Source organism: Suillus plorans (assembly GCF_016647745.1).
Source record: "Suillus plorans strain S12 chromosome Unknown HD556scaffold_18, whole genome shotgun sequence".
Classification (NCBI taxonomy): Eukaryota; Fungi; Basidiomycota; class Agaricomycetes; order Boletales; family Suillaceae; genus Suillus; species Suillus plorans.
The window spans coordinates 274971-302356 of NW_024537402.1; the positions used below are offsets into that span (position 1 = coordinate 274971).

General features: G+C 48.3%; 9 protein-coding genes across 9 annotated transcripts; 5 read left to right on the top strand and 4 right to left on the bottom strand.

The window, feature by feature from the left end:
* Positions 1–6658: 6658 nt before the first annotated feature.
* On the top strand, positions 6659–8068 carry HD556DRAFT_1441381 (uncharacterized protein; the record flags this gene model as incomplete). Its single annotated transcript, XM_041306287.1, has 7 exons — positions 6659–6749; positions 6802–6903; positions 6934–6992; positions 7055–7182; positions 7239–7750; positions 7805–7897; positions 7947–8068. The coding sequence occupies 7 exons, from the start codon at positions 6659–6661 to the stop codon at positions 8066–8068; spliced, it is 1107 nt and encodes a 368-aa protein (XP_041162052.1).
* Positions 8069–10745: 2677 nt separating this feature from the next.
* Positions 10746–13006, bottom strand: HD556DRAFT_1359374 (glycoside hydrolase family 79 protein; the record flags this gene model as incomplete). The annotated part of the gene is given in 12 exon segments (XM_041302570.1): positions 10746–10899; positions 10952–11284; positions 11305–11306; positions 11338–11450; positions 11512–11535; positions 11592–11755; positions 11809–11985; positions 12033–12243; positions 12295–12403; positions 12453–12919; positions 12938–12967; positions 12981–13006. Coding segments are annotated over 10 exon segments (1596 nt in total), but the record flags the coding sequence as incomplete, so codon positions are not given.
* Positions 13007–13521: 515 nt separating this feature from the next.
* Positions 13522–14764, top strand: HD556DRAFT_281426 (uncharacterized protein). The gene has a single exon (XM_041310126.1). It carries the CDS (start codon positions 13567–13569, stop codon positions 14395–14397), a length of 831 nt encoding a protein of 276 aa, XP_041162054.1. The 5' UTR covers positions 13522–13566; the 3' UTR covers positions 14398–14764.
* A 992-nt stretch (positions 14765–15756) lies between these two features.
* HD556DRAFT_1359383 (protoheme IX farnesyltransferase) lies at positions 15757–17472 on the bottom strand. Its single transcript, XM_041302571.1, has one exon. It carries the CDS (start codon positions 17371–17373, stop codon positions 16057–16059), a length of 1317 nt encoding a protein of 438 aa, XP_041162055.1. The 5' UTR covers positions 17374–17472; the 3' UTR covers positions 15757–16056.
* Positions 17465–19282, top strand: HD556DRAFT_281393 (uncharacterized protein). The gene is made up of 4 exons (XM_041310125.1): positions 17465–17914; positions 17973–18037; positions 18091–18656; positions 18708–19282. The coding sequence occupies exons 1-4, from the start codon at positions 17599–17601 to the stop codon at positions 18952–18954; spliced, it is 1194 nt and encodes a 397-aa protein (XP_041162056.1). The 5' UTR covers positions 17465–17598; the 3' UTR covers positions 18955–19282.
* A 1060-nt stretch (positions 19283–20342) lies between these two features.
* Positions 20343–22635, top strand: HD556DRAFT_281771 (uncharacterized protein). The gene is made up of 3 exons (XM_041310128.1): positions 20343–21137; positions 21188–21318; positions 21376–22635. Exons 1-3 carry the CDS (start codon positions 20725–20727, stop codon positions 22416–22418), a joined length of 1587 nt encoding a protein of 528 aa, XP_041162057.1. The 5' UTR covers positions 20343–20724; the 3' UTR covers positions 22419–22635.
* A 264-nt stretch (positions 22636–22899) lies between these two features.
* Positions 22900–23417, bottom strand: HD556DRAFT_1234344 (Tim10/DDP family zinc finger-domain-containing protein; the record flags this gene model as incomplete). The annotated part of the gene is made up of 5 exons (XM_041297659.1): positions 22900–22973; positions 23025–23064; positions 23119–23187; positions 23238–23317; positions 23372–23417. The coding sequence occupies 5 exons, from the start codon at positions 23415–23417 to the stop codon at positions 22900–22902; spliced, it is 309 nt and encodes a 102-aa protein (XP_041162058.1).
* Positions 23418–23608: 191 nt separating this feature from the next.
* HD556DRAFT_1467098 (DnaJ-domain-containing protein) lies at positions 23609–26063 on the top strand (the record flags this gene model as incomplete). The annotated part of the gene is made up of 8 exons (XM_041308380.1): positions 23609–23716; positions 23783–23884; positions 23949–23966; positions 24026–24208; positions 24291–24529; positions 24576–24642; positions 24697–25434; positions 25487–26063. The coding sequence occupies 8 exons, from the start codon at positions 23609–23611 to the stop codon at positions 25616–25618; spliced, it is 1587 nt and encodes a 528-aa protein (XP_041162059.1). The 3' UTR covers positions 25619–26063.
* Positions 25809–27301, bottom strand: HD556DRAFT_1467134 (Prp18 domain-containing protein; the record flags this gene model as incomplete). The annotated part of the gene is made up of 6 exons (XM_041308381.1): positions 25809–25885; positions 25965–26063; positions 26122–26261; positions 26434–26531; positions 26578–27037; positions 27089–27301. The coding sequence occupies 6 exons, from the start codon at positions 27299–27301 to the stop codon at positions 25825–25827; spliced, it is 1071 nt and encodes a 356-aa protein (XP_041162060.1). The 3' UTR covers positions 25809–25824.
* Between the last annotated feature and the right edge of the window lie 85 nt (positions 27302–27386).

Consider the following 27386-nt stretch of genomic DNA (forward strand, 5'->3'; position numbering starts at 1 on the left):
TTCAAACTCCTCACTGTTCCCTGCTATACCTCCATCCTTTTCACTCAGACCAGCAATATTTGACCCCACCACACCCTTGCAGCCATCCAGAGCTTCTAAAAAGGCAACCATTGAATCTATTGTCCCGGTGCCATCGGCTCCTCCCATTCCGAAACCCCAATTCATTCCCCAAGTCAGTATGCTACTGACTCTACCTACTGCTTCCTCCCAATCAGGTCCAGCCACCACTACCCTTCAAAACCCCGCCGTTCCCTACGCAGCATCCGCAACCTCCTTCATACCTCCTCAACCATCCGCCACCATGTCTAACCCATCGAAAGGCATTAATGCCATGCCCGGAGCCAACTCTAGCAAAGTGCTGTCCTTCAATGGCGAAACCTCGGAGCTCCTTGAATTCTTCGAGCAATTCGAAGACATGGCTAACGGTTATGGACTTACAGGTGCAGAAAAATGTAAAACCATCACCCGCTACGTGGATAACCCCACAAAATGTTTCTGGGTCATGCTAACCAGGTATGAGAGCAAGGACTACGCTACGCTAAAAACTAGTATTTTAGATCAGTATTCGGGAGCAGCCAAGGGTTGACGTTATACCCTTCGCAATCTCGAGCGCATCGTCATTAGCAACGCGGACAATGACATTTCATTGGAGACAGAGCTGCAACAGTACTATATGCAATTTCGCCCTGTAGCACATTGGCTTGTTACTAATGGCAAGATATCCATGCGAGAGCGAGACCAATACTTCTGGCAAGGATTGCCTATGGCTGCTCGTCGTGCTATCGACAGGCATCTGGAACTTACGGACACGAATTACTCAAGGACAGAAGCCACGGACTTTGACGAAGTCCTCAAAGCTGGACGTTTCGTATTCTCAGATGATACCTTCGATGATCTTAATGAGCCTATCGCATCCAGGATTCGAACCATTAGAGAGTCCGGGGAGCCCCCACACGCTAGTCAAACAAGGAGCCCAGCACTGCTAGAAGACTCTGATGATGATGAAGAAAAGAAAAGAGACGTAAAGCGAGAAGTTCAGACTAGGCGCGTAGCCTTTGCCCCCGTCAGATTGACAAGAGACGAAGTAGAAGAACTGGCAAGGAAAATGCACAGGCTCGACATTGCTGATGTCGCCTATGCCATTTGTTATACAAATCTTGCAGGTCTACTACCGTCCGCAGCTCAAGCTTGGCCATCCCCAAAAGCACATCACCTTGTCAGTACCGTCTCCAGCCAGCCATCCCTGTCCTACCTTCCCCTTCCTCCTCTCCAATCCTCCACTAACCATCAAACGAACTCCCAATGCTTTTTCTGTGGCGGGCCTCATGCCATACGCACATGCTCAGTTGCTGGAGAATATTTGCAAGCAGGACGTATCATTCGAGATGGGCAGTTCTTTGCCTACCCTGACCAAACGCGGATATGCCGAACCGGAAACGAGACCCTAAGGCAGGCAATTGATGCAAGATACGCCATCCATGCACCTCCCACACCTGCCTCCGGATCCAACACTATTCCCATTGAAACGTCACAATGCGAAAACACCCTCCCGACTGCCACCATTTCTGAAATCCCCTCCTCAGCCTTTGTCTCTGAATCGTACTTCCTCCAATGCAATTCTGTCATCGAAAACCACACGGTTGTGGTCACTATAGAGGAAGAAGATGTCCAAAAAGGAGAAGTATTAGCCGTAACCAGGTCCAAAGCTAAAGCCGTACCTACCATAGAAAACACGCCCAAGGAACACACTCTCCCTCCACCAGTCATCTCACCTTCGAAACCTTCTGAGCCACTCATCGTCGAAAACCTCAAAATTCCTGCGTTCAAGTACGAATCTAAGGCCAGAGCTCCAGATGCGACTCAACGCATCTTCAAAACCATGCTAGAGACAGTAGTACTGAACCTCACCATCTCTGACCTTCTCACAGTAAGTCCAGAACTAAGAAAGGAAGCAGTAGATCATTGTCGAATGCACCAAGTCCCTGTGCCAACCACACCTCTGTCAGTCAACAGCGTCACCACGAGTACCTTGCCACCAGCGCAGATCGAGCACGCCACACCCCTGCGGGAGCTTCGTGTCACTATCAATGGTGTCCATTCTGAGCTAGGGCTACTGGATGAAGGCTCTGAGATTGTCGTCATTCGAGAAGATGTTTGGAAGAAGACCAATGCACCTATCAACCAGAATGTGCGCATGCGCATGCAGACCGCAAACGGAGGGAGCCAAGAGATGGCTGGATGCTTAGAGATGTTGGAAATAGAGGTAGAAGGTATCAAAACTTGGGTGCACGCTTACGTCATACCAGATGCGCCCTACAGGCTACTCTTAGGATGACCCTGGCAGAAACTCGTCCGCCTCTCCAAGTCCGAAGATAACGACAATGTCTACATCACCATCACAGATCCCCTCAACACCTCTAACACTCGCACCATCGCCACTCTTCCTCGCCCATGGCCATCCCCACCAAAATCCCTTGCACTAACAGCAGCTGTCTTCTTCATGTCTCCCCACATATCCCTTCCTACACCATCCTGCCAACAAGCTTGATGGACATTTATCATGCTATCGAACCCTCTTTCCCCTACACCATCCTGCCAACAAGCTCGACGGACATTTATCACGCTATCAAACCCTCCTTTCCCTATGCTATCCTGCCAACAAACTCAACAAACACCTACCATGCCATCAAGTCATTCCACCCTTTCTCCCATTCCAGCAATAACAATCTCCGCCTTCACTGAACTCATGCTACAAGAAAACTTTGACATTGATCCTGGCCGTCATATTTTTGTTTATAAAAGAGTAGCTAACAAAGTCAAACCTGTAGCAACAACAATGCCCGCCCATGCCTGCATCATTTGACGCATCCCAGAAGACCCACTCCAATCCCTCCCATGTCTCTCCCCAAATCCTCCAACATTTCATCCCGGCTCCTGTTTAACCCAAGAACGTATGGATGAACTCGGAATCCTCAAGAACGAGTTCCTATGGCCCGAGGAACATAAATTAGCTGCTCAAGTCCTCACCAACAATGAGCTGGCACTTGCCTGGGATGAAACTGAGAAAGGCCGCTTCCACGATGACTACTTCCCTCTGGTCATTATTCCGACCATCGAACATACTCCTTGGGTCCATCGCCAGCCTCCCATTCCACCTGGCATTAAGGAAGAAGTTATCAAACTCATCAAGTCGAAGATAGCTTCTGGTGTGTATGAAGTGTCCAATTCATCCTACCAATCCCGGTGGTTCTGTGTTGCAAAGAAAAGTGGGGTCGTCCATATCGTCCATGACCTCCAAGAATTAAACTCCGTAACTGTCAAGGACGCTGCTACAATGCCCTATGTTGAACTCTTTGCAGAACAATGCGCGGGACGCGCCATCTACTCCATGATGGACTTGTTTGTCGGATTTGACCATCGCGCACTTGCAGAAGAATCCCATGACATCACCACATTTCAGACTCCCCTCAGCACCTTTCGACTCACCGTCTTACCGCAAGGGTGGACAGACTCACCTGCTGTGTTTCAGAACGATGTAGCGTTCATTTTACAGGAGGAAACGGAGATAGCCCCCAACTTCCAAGACGACGTGAACGTACTCGGCCCTCACACCTGCTATGAGCTTAGCGATGGTACATATGAAGTCCTTTCTGCAAACCCTGGCATCCGAAAGTTTGTCTGGGAGCATTGCGTTAACGTTAACAGAGTCTTCCATCGTTTGAAACACGCCAGTGCCACTGTTTCAGCATCAAAACTCTTCTTATGCGTTCCCGAAGTCCTTGTCGTCAGTCAGCTTTGCTTGTACGACAGATGCAGCCCAGACTCAGCGAAAGTGTCGAAAATACGACACTGGCCACCATGCACATCATGCACAGAGGTCTGCGCATTCTTGGGCACCGCAGGAACCGTTCGAACATGGATTGAGGATTACGCGCGTATCGCGCGCCCTCTCACGAATCTTACCCGTGCTAATGTTCCTTTTGAATGGAACCAAGACACTCAGAATGCCATGAACGAGTTGAAGAATGCCATCATCATCTCCCCGCTATTCGACCCATCAGCTACACATCCTCCAATGAAGTAATCCTTGCGGTAGACTCTTCCTACCTTGCATGTGGTTGGATCCTTCTCCAGCTCGACGACAACGGTCGTCGAAGACCGGCTCATTTCAGTTCCATCACGTGGAATGAACGCGAGGCACGCTATTCTCAAGCAAAAATTGAGTTATATGGACTTTTTCGAGCCTTGCGCGCAGCTAAAGTTTGGCTCATTGGACTTAAAATGTTCACGGTCGAACTCGACGCAAAATACATCAAAGGCATGCTCCGAAATCCAGATGTTCATCCTAACGCAGCAGTCAATAGATGGATTGCTGGGATCGCATTATATGATTTTAACCTTCGTCACGTACCTGGAGAGAAGCACGCAGGTCCGGATGGATTATCTCGACGGCCCAAAGGACTGGAAGAGGATGACGGATTAGAAGAGACATCAGAAGAAGTGGAAGAGTGATTGGACGAAGTCATTGGATGCATGGTATGGAAAGAAGAAGACTTAGAGGAGGTTCTCATCGATATAGCAACGGACACACACCTCGTTTCGACCATGCCACAGGAACAACAAAACACGGACATCGACTTTCAAATTCCCATTGATAACGATGGGCATCAGCGCGACAATGAATTGCATCTGATCCAGTCCTTTCTCGACAAGCTCATGTTCCCATCCATGCTGTCAAGCGCAGATCGTACCCGGCTTTCCAAACGTGCATGACAGTTCTTTCTCCAAGGCGGACAATTATGGCGCAAGGATCCTGGAGGGCGCCATCAACAAGTCACATTCAAACAAGATCGTTTGCACATTCTACGCGAAGCTCACGACCGTCTGGGGCACAAAGGAATTTACTCTACTCGACGCACCATAATTGATCGCTTTTGGTGGCCCACGCTCGACAAAGACCTAGCATGGTACCTCAAAACATGTCACCAATGCCAGACTCGTTCCATGGCCAAAGTTGTCCTACCTCCCTCCGTCTCCCTTCCAGCCTCATTATTTCAGAGAACCTACACGGACACCATGTTCATGCCCACCTCGCACGGATACAATCGTATTGTACAGGCTCACTGCTCGCTATCCGCATGGGCAGAATGGTGTATGCTCAAAACTGAAATGGCACGCACCTTGGGATCATTTCTTTTCGAGGAGATACTATGCAGATGGGGAGTCATCGAGGAAATTGTGACAGATAACGGAACACCTTTCGTCGCGGCGGTCGATTGGTTGGCGAAGAAGTACAGAATCCATCATATCCGGATCTCAGCATACAACTCTCAGGCTAATGGCATCGTTGAGCGTTCGCACCGTACCATCCGCGACTCACTTGTTAAGGCATGCAACAGCGACATCACGCAGTGGCCCAAGATAGTGCCGCACATATTCTGGGCGGACCGCATCACTACCAGAAAGTCCACAGGTCATTCTCCATACTATCTCGCTCACAGAATTGAACCTCTCCTACCTCTTGACCTCACGGAAGTAACCTTCATGCTCCCCGATATTTCCACGCTGTTGTCTACTTCAGACCTAATCAGTCTACGCGCACAATAGTTGATGAAAAGAGACGACAACCTGGCACTTGCCCACAATCGACTTCTCCAGAGCCGCGTCGCATCTGTCAAAGACTTTGAGAGACGATTCAGCAAGACAATCCACAACTACGATTTCAAAATGGGTTCCCTGGTCCTAGTTTTAAATAAGAAGATCGAGCTGGCGTCAAATGCTAAGTGCAAGCCACATTATTTTGGCCCAATGATCATACTCTCACGCTCTCAAGGAGGTTCCTATCGACTTGCAGAAATAGATGGATCCGTTTTCAAACTTAAATTCACCGCTTTCCATCTCATTCCATATCATCCTCGCTCTCAAACATCCATCGAAGTCACACAATTCATCGACATTCAAGCCCTCTCCGGTATTGAAAACAAACAAGATTAAATGTGTCTCTCAATTTTCCTTTCCTCAATTCTACTCCTTCTACCTTACTATGCACTACATTTTTAGTTTATTTTGTTTGAAGATTGACCGAGGACGGTCGATATTCGAAGTAGGGAGGGGATGTAAGGATTGTATATCCTCTGCGCCCCGACCAAAGCTCCAAAAGGAAATCAGAGCACCATCGTTCGCAAAACCTCCACATGACCAAACAGATGTGAAGAAGTGTTACTCTTCACATCCGAGTCATGCGGATACATTTCTTCTTTTCATTTTACCTTTCCACTTTTTCATTATGTACCTTACTTTGCGCTCATATTTTCCTTGCCACCAAGTATTTTCCTTGCCACCAGTTATTTTCACTACGCCACATACTATTTTCGTATTTGATCCGGCCCAGACAGGTATTGCAAAACATATATATACATCTCATGTATTCTCATTGATAGCAGCGAAATATACCCTATCAGTCACCGCTCCAAGAACATCAGAAAGTCTCTTGAAAGTCGCGTCCACATCGCATCCTTTCCTCTTGTTTCGCTATCTGCTTTTACTTGTGCACTTTCCCCTTCGAGCTCGCACCACGGCCTTACACTGGTCACCCGGCATTGGTCGGACAGATGGAGAAGCCCCTGAGTGTGGCTGAGCAAACATCAATCATGTTGCTATGAGCACTAAGGAGATGGGCCCTGGAGCTCGTCGAGACACACTAGACGACCATTTCAGAGACTGGAATTGGAAGAAGATCACATTGCTAGGTATTTATCTGGTCTTCGCTGCTGACGTGGTTGACTCACATCTCGTCTTCAGGTCAAGTGTTGTTACAGAAGGTCATTGAAGCCGTCAGAGCCGAGCAAGAGCATCGTATTGCACTTTCCGAACTTGAAGACTCTATCCGAGAGTCTGAACTAGGTGCCTCCTCGCTCACAAAATGGAGATAAGAGATAGAGACTTGGGAGGTTGACCATACAAAACCTAATCCTTTTGAGAGACACATCATAGTATGTATTTCTTTCTTACAAGGATTGGTGCACTAACTAATAATCTTCTAGCTATGACACAGGCAGCCGTTCAGCTGGAGCTCACCAAACAAGATACCAAGGAGTTGGAGGATGGCAATGCTGTGTCTCTTCACTCCGAGGTATCTTGCAGTATCCTCATCAGCACCGGCATTGATCTTGAACATGCCCAGTGAGTGTCCCAAGTGGATGACACAATGAATATGCACTTATTTTTTTTTTCTTCAGATGTCAACTATGTGCAGATGCAGGATTACTTGGTCAACATCCAACTGACACTCAACAGACAAGCATTTTGACCCATAGCAACACCCTCCTCTGCCATATAGATGCTTGGACAATGATCCAAACTTTGTACATGCCATCAGTCGCAAACCTACGCGCCAATAGGTTGATTGATTTGTCAAGTGATGACAACAACAACAACAGTGGCTGTCCCAAGCCAAATCCCAACTCCGGAAAGGCTGAAGACTTGCAACTCCTCCTGCCTTCTGAGATCTGTGATCACAAACTCCTTAAAATAAAATGGCCTCTCCGGCTTGCACAAGCTCACGATGCACTCAACAAGTGTCGCACTCATATTCACCTTCATCAGCAGCTAGTGCAATTCAAAAACATCACATACGTGGTCAGAATCCCAACACTCGATGCTGTGGAAGAATGTCTGGTTATAAGCCACACAAAATACTCATGTGCACAAAAGGCACTCATTGCTCTATCCAATCACCTTGACCATGTTGGTTGGGAATGAAAACTACAGCTGCTCACGAGATCTCACCTCTGTCCTATGGGAGACTTCACGGGGCAATCACAAGGCAGGACCATCATGTCCTGGATCTGGTTGACGCATGGAATCTCCAATGACAATGCTGAGAGTTTGCAAGACAGTAAGTCTGCTGTCATTTAAATATGCTCATATCTAATTTGAGACTACAGTGCTTCATGTTGAGTGGTGCAAGGCCAGGGCACGTCAAAACTGTTGGTCCGAGGAAGTTCAACTTTTGTTGGAAGAGATGTGGCGAGTTCTTGCTTTTTTCAACTGGCAGGTGCAATGGTAGGAGGACTGCATCAGTTTGTGAACACTGGCTAGGTTGGAGGAGACCCAGGGCTTAATTGCATATGCAAAGTGGCAGGCATTTATTTGACGCAGGCTATCAGCATCATTCAGAGAGAAGTGGAAGGATATTCCAGTGTTGGTGGCCACTGGGATGGGTATCGATATGACAGGCAACGACAAGGATGAACATCTGTGCCTTGACATCCCTCCTCAAGAAGATTTAGTACATGATGATCATTATTAATTTTGTTGGTACCTGAGTTATCTTGACCTTTGTTTGACCCAGTGCCGAGTACCTTAGATCTACTTGGTGATTTATGGTGATTGTTGATGGGGGGGCAGTGTTACGCACTCAAATAGATCTGTTATGCGGAGCCCTAAGAGGGGTGTCGTCCGCTAATGTTTGTGATGTAACCGGAAGGGTCCGGTATAGCGAGTGAGACTGGCGATGTCGAGTCGGCAGATATCACAGACGCGCATGTCACATGACTTCTAAGACGGCTGTCTGTGAAGTCACTGAAGTCAAAGAAAGGACAGTCTAGTCCTAACGATGGCCGTCGATCGAGGTAGACTTAGATGCAACGAGCACCTAAGAAAGTCGTACTAGAGACAAGAGCTGAGAGGCTCTTGAAGGAAGTAGTTTCGAGGGAAGATTGAGTAGATTCAAGTTAAGGAATCTAGTACAGGATGGCTGACTACTTATACTAAGTGGAAAGGGTTGAGGGCTGGGTTACCATACTGTAGGTAAGGGTAGAGGGGGAACGGAAAGGGTATAGGTATGTTGGCAACACAGCCTGATTAGTGATGGGAGGTCGAATGCAGAATGAGACCGAGAAACGTTGGTCCAAACCAATGGTATTGATACAATGCACAGCAGGTGCGAGTCAGGGGAAACAGAAGAGGAAAGCCACATTGGTGGCATGAGTCTAGACGAGTCATGGTGCCAAGGCACATGCGCACGTTGGTGCATTATCAGAGATAAGGTGGATGATGGGGTGGAGGCGAGGGACGGGAACAGTCCCGAGGATCCGGTCAACGGATATCCAGTAGAGGAGGACGAGCCGGTAGATGGTGAGGGTGAGGATGAAGGGAAAATGATAGGGGGGCCATGTGACCGATGTTACTTGTAACAGGCAGACAATACTTACCTCGCCCAGTGCTGCCTCCAATAGAGAAATGCTCACCGGGCACAGCCTCCAATGGATAATTGCATAGGAATGATGTATCTATGCATGGATAGCTAAAAAAAAAGATGTATGGGGGTTTTTGGCTAATAAGCCAGTTAGATATATCCTTCCCCCACTGATAGGTGGGGTGAGAACTGGAATGAGGGCAGAATACGGCTATTGAGGTGTTCGAGCACTGTTTCAAAGTGGTCTGACCACTTGGTGGGAACAGATTCGGGGTCGATGGTTGCTCTGCTGTCTTCTCTGAGATGGGGTGCACACATGTACTTTAGCCTTCCTAATAGAAGTCTGTTAGTTCCTTCCACCAGCCCATTTACCCAAGGCACATAAGCAGCTGTGACGTAGTGTTTCATGCTGTGCTCTTCACACCAAGCCTGAACCTCCATGTTATTGAAATGTTTCCCGCCATCAGTCATAAGTGTTTCTGGCAAATTGAACTCATGTCAGATCTTCTCCAGTCCCACAATCATTGTCTTTGCTGTCCTGTGCGTTTTGACCTTGAATCCACAAACACATTGTGAGTACGTATTGATGATCAAAAGAATATTAGTAAACCCCCCTTTTGATTGCGGCATTGCTAGATACTCAAGCTATAGTGTCATATTAATGCATTAATTGAATGGTAGTTACAAGACTCATGTTGTGCATTAAGTGTTGTAACTATCAGTGCACCAGCCTTTAATTTACTTCTAATTCCGCTTTTCACTTTCCAAGACAGAATATAATCATAGCTGACCACTAACTAACTAACTAACCACTAACCTCTAACTAACCAACAAACCCTCTAACATCTAACAATACAACCCCCAACCTCTAACTAAAATTAATAGTTATCATTATGTAAATGTGTCATAAGTCATTACAATGATTAATGCACAACATGTGTCTTGTACAATAGTAATGTATTATTCCCACAGGATCAGGTGAGTATTGTGGGAATTATAGGTACATATACCACTGTATTTTGGGAAGGCTTGAGTAGTGCCTGTCATCACATCTGTTCTCACAGTCATGAGTGCATCCTTCAACTTGTTACTTCTATTATCTTCAACAAAAAAACAATAGCCTATAGTGCTTGAGTCAAGTTAAGCTTAACTTTCTTTCAGTCACCAGTCAATTTAGCACCTGCCTTGTATTTATACATATGATTCTGTCTTCTTGCAGGAACTGTAACTTGTTGGTACCCAATTGATTGCAGGGCTGCAAGCATTGAGCTGGAGGGTCCCACTTGCCCTAAGTCCATTCTCTCTGAAAAAATGAAGAGCCTCGGGCTGGGGATGAGGGAGGGAAAATTCAGTCTTAGTTGGAATGACTGAGGGAAAGGAGTATTGTAGACACTGAATATTAAAGGACCGTTGATACGGAGTGAACGTAGATGGAACATGTATGATAGGTGAATGTATTTGTAAATAGATACGTACGAAGGATGTATTGTGATATCGGCAAGACGCAGCGAATGATTGTCCTGGTGACTGTGCATTATAATCACTGTCAAGAAAACGTAACGAGGATTGCTTCCGTCTCTTGCAAGTCTATTCCAGAACTGATAGGTAAGACATCGACGGTTAGTGGTCCACTAACTCTACCGTCGCTGGTCTCGTACGTCTGACCTCCCCAGGTCAGATTACTGGTGTCGGAGGCATAGCTACAGATAGCTTTAGCATCCAGGTCGCAATGATGATGAAATCAGCTCATACCCAATTTTCAGCGTCTTCACGCTCGTATTATTGGGAGAACATCCGAGGCCCGTGAAAGAGAAGTCGATGTGAGTCGAATTCCTTGCACCAGCGCCGGAAAAGTACGCGACCGTGTTTATGAAGACAGCTTTTGAGAGGCTTCCATGCTCAAAAAATGCATAGCCCGATACATTATTTTCATCGATGGAGATTTCGACTGCCTGCGTGGTCCCAGATGACCCGATAGCCTCTGCGACGATGATAGCCGCATAGTATGCTGGCTGTACGTGCGGTGCCAGCGGTGTAATCGGGGAACCGTCCAGAATTGAGTAGTTAAGCGTCACGGGTTGAATCTGCTCATAAAGGGATTGAGTAACGCCGCATTGACTTAGATGAGTACTGACCAGATTGTACTTGTAGCCAATGCCCTCATGAAAGTGCATGCGACTAATACCAACTTGTGTGGCATACAAAGTATAGTCAAGTAACCAGAGGGCGGCGCCGGCTGTATTGCTAACATCTGGTGAAAAGGACGATCACATGTAAGTTATTGCGACCATTGTTCATGTTGTCGACCTTACTAGGTGCACCGTGGCAACTGATACCTATGAACAAGTTATCAAGTCTAGTGCTGTCGGACAATTATCAGACAATAACTTACTGTTTGTCTCCCCGAGGATGTACTTCAGCCCGTTGGCCAAGGTCGCCTCAATATCTGGGACAAACGCGGATAAATTACCACGGATATAGCTCTTGGTCATTAAGTCCTGCAGCGCAGCTCCGCTGCCGGTACAGAATGAGCCACTATAATGGTGCTGCGAAATGCTAGCCAGGGGATTCAGCACGCCATCCAGATTCTGAGGTTGTGTTTGACATACGTCTCGATCAGTTGACCTGCAGGAGATTCAAGAATGCCCAGATTAAATATAGCTTGCGGAGAGAAACCGCTAAGGTTGTTGTGAGAAGACCCAGCGAAAGCGGCTCCGATTAATTTTGTGCAAGATAACTTGGAAAGGTTGGCGGTTATCGATACGTTATATGCAAATTCCTCCCACCTATATATCGGTCAGCACTAATGAGGAAGTCGCCGTCATAAACTTACTCAGAGACATATTCTTGTACATTCCAGCTGCTGTTACGGCTCTTATGCTTGTGGTAGAGATCAGCCTCGTTGCCAATTTCGATGAACTTCAGATCAATGTGTTTCTCTAGGACAGCGGGGGAAGAAAATGCGTTCATGAGCGCGATAGTTTCGAGGTAGGCTGCCGTGATGTTGTATTCCCTCAAGTTCAAGCCCCAGTGAACTTGCGTCCCTGAAAGTAAAGCAAGTTAGTCGCTTGAGAGTCTCTGAAAAGTTAAATTACCGTTGGGAAGATGAGAGATGATATCATAGAAGCCTTGCCCAACAGTTATATTAGTGGCTTCTGGGTATGGCGTGATTGTGCTTGAAGGAGGGAAAATATCTTCTTCGTACTATGCACCAGCTAAACACACGAACCAATTCACATTAAAAGAAATTTACCTCGACGTCATGGCTGAAATCAGTATGGTCCTCCGAGTCAGCACCTATTCTCACGAAGGGAGGAGCATTCGTAATTTGGATAAAGTTATCAAGGACGTTGTTGAAGAATGTATTCGGTTCTGTCGTGCCAGCCCATTCGTTCCACCTATCTTGCTCGATTGAAAGCGAAACGAGGTTCCCCTTGAGTGGTGCTGCTCCCAAGGGCGCAGTAAGAGGAATTGTGACCTCTATTGCCGAGACGATTGGAACGACGAGCGTGATGAAGTGTGTACACCACATCATAAACCGCGGCATGATGTCTTCTTGGTTCTGGTACAAGCCAGGCTAGTCCAACTCCGAGATCCTATATACGGTTGTAGGCGGGATGACGATCCGATTGGCCGTCTTCTTATGACCGGCAAGGTGTCGTGCGTGGAATCTGTACAAAAATGAAACATGAAATTATGCATCACGATGAGGACGCGAGCTCGGAGTAGACTAGTATACCATGCTCCGAAATCTTTGCAATTAGCGGGTTTTCTCTTTTTGGAGGTTACGAGACCACGTCATACTAGTAGCTCTGACTGAAAGATTCGATTCACGATCGGTGACAATTCCGGGACCCTGTTGCAAATTATGGCATCTGCGCATTCTTGATGTTGTCATTCCCGAAGATCCAGAGTTTCCGACCGTCCGAACGTTTGAAGAGAAGCTTGATATTATCAAGTAATGGATGAGTCCAGATTCTCCAGCGCAGGGGAGCATGTGTTTGTGTATCACAGTGCTAGCGAGCTGAAGAGTGTAGCCGCATCCACATAATGCAATGCTGTCACGTTTGATAAACAAAAGCCGAGGCGAACAGGATAGCCGAAATTCTCGGCAGAAACAGCAGGCGTCAGCATCAGAAGACCCCCGCGAGAACAGCAAGCACGATTACAAACTCCAGAGTGGAAAGACTGTCAGGCTATCGATATTTAAAGGGTCTTGGGATTCCCGGAGTGCTGTTCAACGCTATTCACAATCGGTGAAAAGACCATTCGACGTGACTATGTACGGTGTCTCCGGATTATGGCAGTTGCCTAAAGTAGTATGCTGATATAACCAACTCCGTTCTGCTAAGGTGCAACTCTCTATCATGGCAGACGTCCGTGCCCTACTTAAAGCCAAACGCCAGGAAGCACGAGTAACCCATTCACTAGCATCTTATACGACAACTGGACAGTTGCGATGCTCCGTCTGCGGAACGAATATCAAGCATGCATCTGCTTGGGACGGTCATCTCGGCAGCAAAGCACACCGTACGAACGTGTCTCGCGCTAAAGAAGAGGAGAGGATTAGGGAACAGCGACAGGCTGCACAGGAGGCTAACGCCGCTAAAAGAAAGGCAGTCGAAGATGTCCCTGGCGGAGATGCAGCCAAGAAGCAGAAAACCGAGCCTGCTACCTCAACTCCTCGTTCTAGCGCGTTTCCGTCAGACTTTTTCTCTGACCCCTCAAAAGCACCACCATCCCTTTCAGATAACTCGGATGACGAAGAGATCGACTTTTCTATAGTTGCTCCCGCGAAGGAATCGGGGCCACACACTCAGGCTGTTGCCGTTACTCAACCAGAGCTTGACCAAGAGTGGATCAAGTTCCAACAAACGGTGATTAATGCGCCTGATGCACACGAGACATATGACCGGGCGACTGTATTTGCAGAACCGAATCTGGTCTCTGACGTGGCAGAAGGTTTCCCTCCCCTGCAGGGTGAGAAGGATCCTCCAGAGGTTGAGGCTAAATCAGATCCGGACGAGGAAAGGCGGAGGAAGGATCAGGATGAAAGGGAAATGATAATGGACCGCTTATTAGATGAGGAGAGGGCACAGGAAGAGGCAGACATGAAAGTCAGTGTACTGAAAAGTAGGTTGGAGGCATTGAGGATAAAACGAGAGGCTGCACGGACAAAGCCAAAAATTGCGGTGTAGCAAGGTTTTCGATAATTCTTTATTTCCTCGATCGACTCTGATCATCACATGTTCTAGGTGTAATATACCATGATTTGATTGCACGGCATGTATTTTGGCGTCTGGCCACCGCCAGTGCTCCATCCGAAATCTGGCCCTCGTCCACGCGCACTTGTTCGCACATTTATTTTTTAACACGGACTATCGTCTTACGCTTTCACCCATCGCAAGTGAATTCAGTGCACGAATGAAGACTTCCACTTTCAATTATAGCTAGCATTGCTTGCACGAGCAGATCATTTCAAGACTCTAAAAGCTAATGCAGATCAACCTTGACACTCCCGCTTCCCTTTCACAAATACTTGGCTCAGAAAGTACGAACTTGTTCAGTTTCTTGACAATGTAATTACATCTCCAGCCCTCCATCCGACATTCCGCCGACATGAAACTCGTTTGAAATCGGAATTCCCGAGTCAGGAGATATGCAATGATGATATGTTGGACGCGTCTGTGGCCGCTTGGATTAACGCGAGTCTGAATTATCTCGATTGTGGCAGGTACGATATGCTGCAAAATAATCAGCTGTAAGGGACAGCAACCCGATAGTTGGGGGACGGACCGACTCGTTCAAAAATCGATGGTGGAGAACTATGTGCGACTTCAAGATGTACTCCCTTGCGTACGGGGGCGCCCTGTGCCTCGCGGGATTAGATGTCTAAGTCTGGAAGCACACATGTGGTCCTCTCGATCAGGGTTTAATAGCTGCCAGATGAATGGCCCGCGAAGTAGAAGGTGAAACAATACCTCTCTGTAATGTGGCTCGCCGCAGATCTAAAAGCCACCATAACTTCCAACAACGGCCGGAATGTGCGGACCACGTGCCGGGCTACAATGCCAGCATATTGCAACATGGCGCCCAACAACTCATGCACGCTCATTATTTTCCGGGTATAGCGTAATAGCGCTGGAGATTGGTGTGAGGGACGTAAGGAGGAGAGAAAGAACAAGCAGGATGTTGTCATAGACGATTGAATTTTATATTTGGCCATCTACGCTCACAAGTACTGGCATAACCTCAGGTAACTACTAGTTCCTCGATATGGCTCAACTACCAATGAAACAAAAACGTCTCGAATCAAATCAAACGTCTGAAATCAAATCAAAGCTCGCAAACTCGCTGGTAACAGGCACGCATGAGTGTCCGAAGACACTATATCATCAGAAGGAACGGCATTCAGAGACCTTATACGTCGTTTGTACTCTCCCCAAATACGTCCTGCAAGCCGAATACTATGCACGTGCCATGCCTGCGCTAATCGTGACAACACCTTAGGTTCTATCGTCGTACTATCTAGCTGCGGGGGTAAGACACCCGCATTACCACACGCAAAGTTGCCCATATCATGAGACTGGGGGTAATACACCCATTTCTGTCTCAGTCATGTTGCCCACAATACGCGCAAGTGGGGGTAGCACACCCACGTAAAATATTGTGGCCAAAGCCTCGCGTCGTCAGAAAACAGGCACTGAGCCGCTCGCTGGTGGCTCGGTCACGTGCGAAGTTCAGCAGCACAGCGGACAATCTTGGCCCTTGGGCAGATGAATTGAAAGTAAGTTTGATCTGACGTGTGAAAACTTGCAGTGGCTATAGGCATAATATGTCAAGATTAATTGGACAGCTTATACTTTTGGCTTTGGTATATCTGCTCCATCTGACGGTACCTCATCTTGCATCCCTACCCAACGTCTCCATTCTAGCCCTTGCTTGTGAACCATCATCAGGGCCAGCATCACCGGTAGATACCACAGGTAGTTTTGGAATGATGTCCTTGCTTCCTTTTCTCCACAACGCCGCCACCAGGCCCAAGAACCACGAACGCAAATTGCGTTCGGGACTAAGCTTGTGATAGCAAAGGCCCACGTAGTCAATCCTGACAGTGGGAATAAGATAGAACAAATAGGGACAAGGAGTAAGGAGTGGCGCAGAGCCACGAGAGCATTCTGTTGTGGGTTTAGCACGCACAGCATCTTGTAGCCTGCTTGAGCGTAGGAACCTCGAATAAAATGCGACAATGAGTTGAAGTGAGGGAATTGCCAACTGTAGAGAAGCATGAATAGTGCGAACGCGCCAAAGGGGTTGTCAATCATGGACATGTCTAGTGGTGCCTCTGTGAAGTACGAAGGAAGGAAAAGGTGAATTGGGTAATCTGCAGATGGGAGAATTTTTCCACCACAGGCTGTCCAACCCATGACCGGCGGGATACCACCAACGACTGCGCCCACCCAGGTATTGGAGATGCTTTTACGTTTTAACCAAGTGTATGCCGCTGCATAAAGTACAATGTTGGCTGCGCCTAGACATGCTGTAATTGGGCTCGCCATGAACCACAGTACTGCAGGACCTGCTACTCCTGTCACAGCGGCAAACCCTGCAGCGTGCAAAGGGGAAATGGCTCTGCGAACCAACGGTCTTTGGCGGGTGCGAGCCATTTGAGCATCATAAGGTATTTCTTGAAGTTGATTCAAAGTATTCGCCGAGGCTGAACACAGGGCCGTGCCAACAGCTGTGGAGAGAAGAATTGGGACCGTCGCAGGAAGTGGTGAGAGAGCTACTCCTGACATTGCGGTCAATACGACCAAGATAGTCAGGCGTGACTTGGCAAGCTGCGCGTAGATCCTCAGTAGGCGTCTCGGGGTGAGTACTTCAACTTCTTTGAAGCCTGCGGGGGTGACGTGAACTGCATCTGGTTCTGCAACTGCATGTGCAATGCCCCGGACGCGAGTCATATCAGAAGGCTTTAGCCCATCACTGCGAGCGGACCACAGTTGATTGTGGCAAAAGAAGGAGGTAAAATCTCGACCCGCAGAAGACACAGTGTATGGTCTACTGAAAGCCGCGGAGGCCAGAAACCTTTGGCTAGCGAGAGAGCGTGATGTACTTGACGTGCGGGAAATAAAAAATTTGCTACATGACTGGAAAGCATGTATTTTTCTCATTTCTGAATACAGAGGAGTGATTTGTGAATGAGCTTGCTGTCACGGATAGCAGCGACCAACTCACCTGCACCAGCGCACAGACCAAGGTTTCAGTCAGCGGAGTTTGAACGCCGTCTCACACTACGACTCGTTACACGTTTCTAAAAAGTTTACAACGAGCAGCTTAGTGAGCTCTTGTAATTGCACCCTCAGCATTGTCGCAAGGTCCCGTCTTAATACCTTGCCATGCCTGGCACACATCTCCTCCCACCAAATCTTCTAAAACTATTTGCACCACGACCGCCTCTTCCCTATGCACGACCAGTTGGCAAAGACATTCATCGTGTAACCTCCAAAAATGTTGATGGTGTTGCAAGTATCCTAGCGCGACTCAAGGAAGCCTCAACTGCAACATTAATCGCGGGGAATGGTGAAGTTGGAGACGGGATGGAAGAAGGCGAGGAACCTGCATTCACACTGGCCGAAGAAACCAAACGGCAAATTCGGAGAGAGGAACGCAAAAAGAAAAAGACAGAAGAGTTCAAGATCGCAAAGGAGACCTGTGAGTGATCATTTTTGTCGACGTGATATAGGTCCGCTAAGCATTTTCATATTTCTAGACAAGCCTGCAGATGATGCGGAAGCCATTGGAGACCCATATAAGACGCTCTTCATATCACGTCTGGTTAGCTTCATCATCATGTTAATTCTGTGCGTTTTGCTCACCTTTTGATGTAGAACAAAAATGCAACCGAAAGCGACCTTCGACGCGAATTCGAGAGTTTTGGCACCATTGAACGGGTAAGGCTTGTGCGGGACCAGAAAGGCCGTTGCAGAGGCTACGCATTCATCGTCTATGAACGCGAACGAGATATGAAAGGTAATGATGGTAAAAGTGTTGTTTCTTTCATTTGTACTGAGCTCTTTTTAGCGGCTTACAAGGAATCTGATGGTTTACATATCATGGGCAAACGCATACTTGTCGATGTCGAACGTGGTCGGACTGTAAGAGGGTGGAAACCCCGTCGTCTTGGTGGAGGTCTTGGCGGACGCCCCAAACCAGTCGAACAACCCGTATTGCCCCCTCCAAGAGTTCCCGGTGGACGAGGCGGTTTTGCAGGCGGTGGGGGAGGGGGTAGGGGTGGAGGATTCGGCGACCGGGGCGGATTTCGTGGCGGTCGCGGTGGAGGATTTAGAGGGGGCGGTGGTGGCTTTGGGGAACGAGGTGGCGGTTTTGGGGACCGGGGTGGTTTCCGGGGTGGAGGTGGAGGTGGCTTCCGAGGTGGACGTGACGATGGCTACAGGTTGGTTCAAACATTTAACATTATCTTCATTTGTGACTTATCTCTCTACAGGGGTGGTCGAGGCGGGGGCGTTGGTTACCACGGAGGTGGATTTGGCGGTGATGCTCCTGCTAATGGCTTCGGCCCTCCAGGTGCACAAGCTCCTGGTGGTCCCGGTGGCTTTGGCGGTCCTCCACAACAAGGCTATGGACCACCAGGAGGCGGCTTCGGTCCAGGTAGAGGTGGATTCCGTGGAGACCTCAAACGTGAAGGACCTGGTGGGTATGATGACAGGGACGCCAAGCGACCGCGATATTAGTTGCGGCTGGGTGAGATACGTCCAGTTTTTTTTTCGGTTCTCTCGAGCTTCTTGCTTCAAGTCCCATGACTCTGCGCTAGGTGGGGTGTGTAAGTACTGAACGCTTTTGTTGTCACATTGCTCTGCAGCCTTTGCGTAAGTATCACTATTTTATTACTAGGAGATTGCCTATTTTTATGGGTGATGATTAAGGCAAGCGTGAGTGTTATACTGTTACGACGGCTTGAGCAATAGCAGTCATGATGTACAGATCTGAGAAGCGTAATAATGACTATTATGTGAGCTACGTACGTTTTATTCGGAGGATTTTCGGGCCAATCAGCGCCTATCAGCGCCCGCCTCAAGGTTCGATCTGAGATCACTGACAGGCCCGTGGTTACGGTCCCTATACGGTACTGTGACGGTAAGTACGTACCCCTTGGTATCGCTGGCGGTGGGCAACCTTGTGCAGCATGCAGTGTTACAATGTCGGTTAGATGTTATGCGTGTCATCTAACTCAACTTTGCTGACTTCAGATACAGTACTTGTGATCAACGGATCGCCGGTAAAACCAGACTAGCTATCGGCTTCTTCGGGAGAGAACGTCACGGATCACAGGCTAGCACAGCCTGAGGCAAAACGTTGACATGTCCGATCGGAAGTCGATCCTTTTGCCTTCAAAAATCTTTGCTGCAAAACATATTTTTGGGGTCTTTGGTATGTTATTATGTAAGTATTATGACCACAGACAGTGAGGCATGCAATACCCTGTTTTTTTTTGAGCCGAAACTGTCCGCGTACTTTTGCTATCGAGAGACACATGGAATGTTATTCGCGAAAAAAGGTTAGTTCTCATGTTGATCATTTCTTCCGAACTGCATAGCAACTCCCGGTGCCGCAACTTTTTTTGTTCAGCCGCACCTACCATCAGTTTGTTTCAGAGACCGGATAAGAAGCTGAATTCTAAGTGCCAGCACACTAGATCGTGATGGCAGCTTCGGGTGCGGTAAGTAAGCTTTGCTTGCTTGACAGACAACGTACAAACATGCGTATCTGCCCGCCAATGGTAGCAGTTCCTGGGACCCATCAAAGATTCAACTCAGCCAGCTACCCGAATCCGACAGATCATTCCAAACTAGTCATCATTGCAAGCAGGATTACAGCATACGGACATGACCCTACCCAAGGATTCCGCCCGTTTAGAACACTGACCATGGAGCAAACTTTATAACGCTCTGCGCACCGCGTTCAAGTTTATCTCACTCTGTCGAAACTTGCCCAAGAGTTTTCTACACAGAACATCAAATTTTATGGATGCGTAGTTCAACCGTCGCAGCACGGAAGTAGACATCTCCCCCAACTACGGTTCCTTGGTTGGTACCCCGATCCGGTGAGTTCCATTATTTTGGCTTTGATTCGTACCTTCCTCTCTCCTTCCATGCGTGAATCTTCCTGCGCGACCCATCATTCTCCTTTCTGACTTACCTTTTGAGTAGGCTGCGTGATCGCCTGATCTGGCGTACGATTGGTCTGCCACCTCTCTGACCGTTTCTGGCTACCTTGTCCTTACAAGGGCCTGAATTGCGTCTCATTCAATTCAACAACTTGACATAAGGGCAATCGATCTCCGGGTTTTTACAACTGCACCAAAAGCCGCCCAAATAAACAAGTAAAAGGGATAACCTCCCTTGCTGCGATCGTCTGCTTTCTGCTTCCTACCTCTGCCGCTGGACTTGGAAGCTGGGTACGAAACCTGTACTCCAGAGCGCATTTTGTGCGTTCGTCTCTGGATGCCTATGGCACGTGCAGGCTATGTTGGGCAGGATGAGCTGCCAAGGCATCCTTTACACTGCGAAAATCTCCATACTTCGTCAGACTGTTCGCCTTCTCCCATTAGTTCATCAGCTCAGTCTCCGGTCAATGTTGGGGCCGTCCGACCCAGCTCCGCGTCGTTATCAGACAGCAACGAGGCAGATTCTGGCAAAGTCCCATCTTCTGGTCCAGAGAGGTCAAAGTCCATCAGCGGCGTAGGTGCCAAGTGGGAAAGAGAGAAGCGGAAGCGTTCACGTGTCACTCCTGAACAACTTATCCATTTGGAACGCTTCTTTTCGATGGACAGAAGTCCCACCGCAGCGAGGAGGAAAGAAATCAGTGATTTGTTGGGCATGCAGGAACGACAAACACAAATTTGGTTCCAAAACAGGTCTGTAAATTCTCTGCAGCGCACAAGCACCGCTGATAACGGCCCCTCAGACGCGCAAAGGCCAAATTGCAAGATGGCAAGAAGGGTCGAGGGGACGGCGCTGAAACCCCACCAGATACTCCCCCAGAATTGGCGACCGGATATGAAGCAGAGTTACATAGCCTCATACACGAAGACGAACGTAAGTTGCCAAACTTTTGGAGCCTGGTTTCTCTACTTATGCCGTCTTTGCTACCAGCGGTGACTATCATTCCATGTAATGATTTGTCTATAGGGACGTGGCGTCGTATTGCAACCGCTGTAGGGAAGCATGATCTCGTGGCCTACCTGTGTGACGGCAAGCGGTGCTTGACGTGGTTCATCCACTCGGCGGGCTATGGCTTTAAGATGGAAATTCCTTTCGACATTATCGTTCATACAGAATTTACAAACGCGGCGCCAGGGTCAGGACTGGCTTCATTTATCCTTTCACAACCGCCAACTTTTTACCTCGAGTCCTTCTCGAGTCCTGGGCCTACCCGGCAGTGGAAAAAATGTGCGGATTGGACGGAAGGACAACAAGCCACTAAGATCCTGCGTCATGACTTGATAGGTTCAGCGGTACAGCTTGCACACCTTCTGCGCCATCTGAATGCCCATGCTTCTGGGTCGGATATTCGTCTTCATTCACCGTCCTATTACTCCCAGGAGCCACCGCCACCTCTCATGGAGGTCCCCCAACCTCCCATGGCAATTTTAACAGGACCCGCATACCCGTACGGTGGAGATGTCAGCGACTCTAGAAGGGCAGAAGGTCCTGTCCACATAAGGAGAAGATCCTTTTCAGGTGGTACCATGCAATTGAGTCATCTCCATCGCCCTAGTCACCAGCCTCTCGCTGTTGACTTGCCTGTCAATCCGACCCCAGGGCCACACTCAGCCCCGTACGCTTCATCATCCTTCTCACCGTATTCTAACCGTAATCACCCGTCCATCCACCTATCGTCTCATTCACCGATGTTCTCGGAATATGCGAACTCCGCGTCATCGCATAGTGCATCGCAACAATCTCAATCCCCAGTCGATTACGGTCCAACCGATACCCATAGTGTCCCCCCACGTTCCTATTCATCCGCACCAGTGCATCATATGTATGATGGCACTATGTCGATGACTTCTCCATACTCTAGCAATGGACCAACCCCTAGTTCCTCTTCCCAGACACCATTCGTTTCTCCTTCGCCGCCGTTATTGACAACTCCATTTTATCCTCCCACAAATGACTACAGCACACGAGGCTGAGCCTCATTAACTCAATACCTGGTTTACTATATGAATCTGAGATGAACCCTTTGATCAAAAATTGTAACACCCTGGACCTTTGCGCTACTTCGCATGGGTTGCCCAATAATTTTTCGCCTTCATTTGCGGTACAAACTTCATTCACCTTCGCTTTACAAGTTGACTTTTAACATTTTAATACCCTGCACCGCTTCGCTTCCACATCTTTGGTACGGGGTCTGTCATTCCACGCTCCATGGGAAGCATACCTTCCTTCACTGAACGCTGGTATACATCTTTGTTTAATATCTTACTTGTAAACACAAAGACACCTTTTCGTACACCATAGCTTGCACAGTAGATGGTAATAAATCCTCCATGCCAGCCTCGTGATTTCAGGGTCGAGAATGGAGCCGCCTTGATGACATGCAGGTGAGATTGATGAACAACTAAAATGAAAGCACGATTGATGGGACGAGGTGGTATAGATACAATATGCCGACTATATCTGATTAAGTTGCCGCTGCTCGCGTTCTCTGCTCAAGCGGGCACTGTAGGTTTTGCTAATTATGTTGACTGCGAGACCGTGAGCAGCTGCATGCCAAGGTATCTTGGTCAGACACTCACATGTTTCCAGGTAACGTTCGAGGCATCGAGACAAACATGTCTAGATGTGAGGAAATGTCAGCATCTACCTTGCGAACTCTGTGGGCGCACTCACCTCCTCTGAGCTAGACAAGGAGGTCCCAGGTTTCGCTATGCACTTAGCGAAGCATTTCTCGTTCGTTTTCTGAAAGCCTCTGTTACTGTGAATACTAGTAGCGATAGTAGGGACCACACGTTTATAAGCTCCTGCGCGCTAGCAAGGGCAATCTCGGAGCGCACACCATTCATCACGGCTTCTTTTTTTGCAGTCATGTCTACAAAGTACTACGTGCTGAGTAGCAGTTAGAATATAGCTGCGCGTCACATACCTGACGGAGAACTAGACGATGACGACGATTTGAAGAAGTCGGACATGTTGCAGACAACGAGGAGCTAGTGGGATAGCTTGGAAAGTTCCTTCGAACGACTTGGTTGAAGGAAATTTCTTGATGAACTTTGAAGTGACGACGGGTCCTGTACGTGTGTGATTTCGGGAGCAATTGGACACTCTAATGGGCACGGAATTCCGACTGTACTGCGATCGCAGTGATTAAGAGCATACGTTCATGGGTGCACGCGAATCCACCGGACGCAACACTGAATCTGAAGATGCGGTCCCTGACTACTACGAATTGCTGGGTGTCGAGGAATCGGCAAACGGCGACGAGATCAAGGTATGATACGGCTCACATCAACTTTTGTGTCACTGATTCAGTGTCTGTGGTCTAATTATCCTCAAGAAAGCCTTTCGAAAATTAGCCCTTGTTCATCATCCTGACAAGAATAAAGATGATGTCGAAGGTGCTACCAAAAGATTCGCCGCTATTCAGCAAGCATATGAGGTGCGATTTCTCACCCTCAAGGTCCAAGGATGAGTCAAAGGCTCATCGCATGTCGGATCAACAGGTGTTGAGTGATGACCAGGTTGGTACCTGCTATTTATGCGCTCCTCTGTGTCTCTCCTGACTGTACCGTGCAAGTAGGAAAGAGCCTGGTATGACTCTCACAAAGCATCTCTGGCACCAGAACCTGATGCAGAGGCTGTCTTCGAGGAGATCCGAAAAGGCGCCCCACCTCCCCGTGCCCGCGACCGGGGGTTGACTGTCAGACATCTCGCTCGATTTTTTGATGCGACAGTCTGGTCAGGCTTTGACGACAGCGAGAATGTGCGTTCCACGTATAATGCATTGCCCCCATAACCGCAATAATCCATATACTATAATCACTACTCATACTCACCACCACCAGAGCTTCTTCACAATCTATCGCAATCTCTTTACACGCTTGGCACAGGAGGAGAACCTCATCTCCCAGATCGAGTATCCCAGCTTTGGAGACGCCTCCTGGCCTTGGTCCACACCCAAATCAACAAATACGCCCGCCGCACGCAATTTCTATAATGCGTGGCTTAACTTCGCGACTCTCAAGGATTTTGTATGGACGGAACAGTGGAATCTTGCAGAGGCACCCGATCGCCGAGTGCGACGGTGAGTGATAGTGTCTTGTCGCATTATGTGGTCGAACACCTTTCAGGCTCATGGAGAGAGACAACAAAAAGGCCAGGGATGAGGCGCGAAAGGACTATAATGAGACTATCAGAGTGATTGCTTACAGTTACATCTTACTAAAACATTTTCTAAATTTCGGTGCGCAGCAACTGGCTACTTTTATTCGCAAGCGCGACCCGCGATACAAGGTTCATCTCGCTGCACAATCTCAAGCCAACAAAGTCTTATCCGAAGCTAAAGCCCCCACATCTGGGTCCTCCACTCCACGCCCCCAGCCTGCCAAGCCTTATGTAGAGCAAGCTTGGCAAAGAACAGGCGGTATGGATCATGATGCGGATGCTGACCTCGAATGGGCGGCAGGTGAAGGTAACGCAGAGGAATGGGAGTGTGTCGCATGCGGGAAGACGTTTCGCAGCGAAGCTGCATGGGACAGCCACGAGCGTAGCAAGAAGCACATGCGTGAGATAGAGAGACTGAAGAGAGAGATGTGGCAAGAGGAAGAAGCACTCCAGCATGGGCCGGAGGAGGGAGAAAGCGACGAGATCCAGGAGGTGGATGGAGACTTCGATAGCGAGTTCGTTCCTCCACCCCCACCAACGCCTCCAGAGTCGGTACTCGAAAACAGAGACGAAGATGAAGTCGGTTCACCCACAGAGGAACTCCCGGCTGAGGATGACCAACTAGTACGCAAAAAAGAAAAAAAGAAAAAATGCAAGCCCCAAACAAGACCATCAAGCGATGCGCCAGCATCCTCCCCCCCACCAAAAAGTAGGGATGATTCTCAGGAAGTGATGTCTTCCCAGCCTGAGCTTTCAAAACGGGAAAAACGAAAGCTCCGAGAGGCGAAGAAAGCCGCCAATGTTGTCGAGGCAGAACACAGCATGGTCTGCACAATTCCATACGCGCAATGGTTCTCTTGTGTTGACATACTTATAGGTTTGCAACGTGTGCAAATCACCCTTTGAGAGCCGTACAAAGCTATTTACACACATCCGCGAAACAGGACACGCGCTTGCTGAATCCGCCGAAGAGCCGGTGCGAGGGAAGAAAGGGCGCAAGGGGCGATAGTGGCCGGGGGTTGACGATGAAGATTGCCATCGTATACCAGATAGAAAATGGGTCACCGGAACGCATAGCATTTTGACACCCTAGAACTTACACTAGGATGTGCCAAGCTATGAGACATATAATCAGCTTAATAAAATGTCCAGTACAGATGATAAACACACAAGCACTCTACTAGAGCAGCATAAACACGACCAACGTAAACTCAACTATCCCATAAGCTGTGAAACGTCCTCTGGTGGGTATTTTGTCTGAGAGAACGTCAAGAGCCTGAGAGGATGCATCAGCCGAGTTGGCACTTGGAATGAAGCAAGATGAAAAGGAACTGTACAAAAGGAATGAGACTAACCGTTTGAGGCTCTGTATATATTTCCTGCTGACTTCGTCATTCAGCACATGCGCAACCTGGTCTGTGGAGATCTTTTCGCGCGCGGAACGTTCATGGATACTAGCAAGTCATTTAAATGAGACGAACGTGATGGTAAGAGTGGAGGACAAATACGCACCCCACCATCGTAACACCAATCGGCCATGGAGCATTTCCAATGGACAGTCGAAGGTACGAGTCATTTGCTCTCTGATATTGCCGCTTTTGCATGTAATATACTATTTCAGCTATGCGTACAAGCATGTCCGGCGGTAGATTCTAAGACAATCGAGTGTCAGCTCAATGGTTCCACTTTTAAAAAGCAACAAGTCTGTGATGACAACAAATAACGTTTATGTGTGAAGTTTTTATGAGTGGCATAAAGTAAATTCAACATTATATACAAAGACAAGAAATGAAATGATCGAGAAAAGTGGAAGGGTAGACTCACTCGTGAACGAAGTGTCTTAAACAGCGGCTTTAGATACTCGGCAGACTGGACTTGCGTTGCTGCAGCCAGTTTGCCCTGGTGAGTCCGCTTGACATTTTCTGTATCTCCTGTTAGACATAAATTTCACACCTGTGCAAGACATACCTGGTCGTTCATCCATTGCCTCCTCCCATTCCTTGAGCGTCCGCTTGAGTGCGTAGTATATGACGGGGTACAATTTGTCCGGATCTGTCTTTAACAACCCTAGATCCACCATGGCTACACTCCCGGCATTGTTGCTCACTTCTCCGTCATCTTTCTTCTTCCCCTTATCGTTTTTAGCCCTCAACTCCCTCTCAACACTCTCAACATCTTCCAGTGCCTTCCTAAAGTCATTTGTGCCAGCTTTCTCGTGTCCGCGCTCTTCGATGAGTTCGAGAGCACGCAAACGCAGGCGCCGGTCGCGGTCGCTTTCACCAAAAAGTCGGATCGGCTGGCCTTTGGCTCGCAGTCTGCGGATGGCTTCATTGCTGGGAATGTTAAATGAACCCTCTAAAATTGTTGGGTCTGGATCCTGACTTTCCGGTAAAGGGGTGTTAGAAGTGGAGCGCGAGGAAGTGTCGACCTGCTACAGCCCATGAACATACTAGCAGTAAATTTGACAACATGATGTCACCTTTTTCTTCTGCTTGCTTCTGGCTAGTGCAGCGTCCCTCTCTGCCGCCTGCTCCGCTGCCATTTCCTTTTCTTTCTCCTCGCGTGCTCGCCGTTCTTCTTCTTCTTTCATGCGCTCAAGTTCACCGCGACGCACGTACTTGGACGGGCGCATTTCTGCGTCATTCTGAACGTACTTGCGCTTGAGTGCAATTTCAGCTTTGAGAGCATCCATGACGATGTTTAAATAGGAATTAAGTGTCTGTGCAGTTGTGTCACGGTGAAGTCTAAGGTGACATGCTGACTAATCGACATACTCC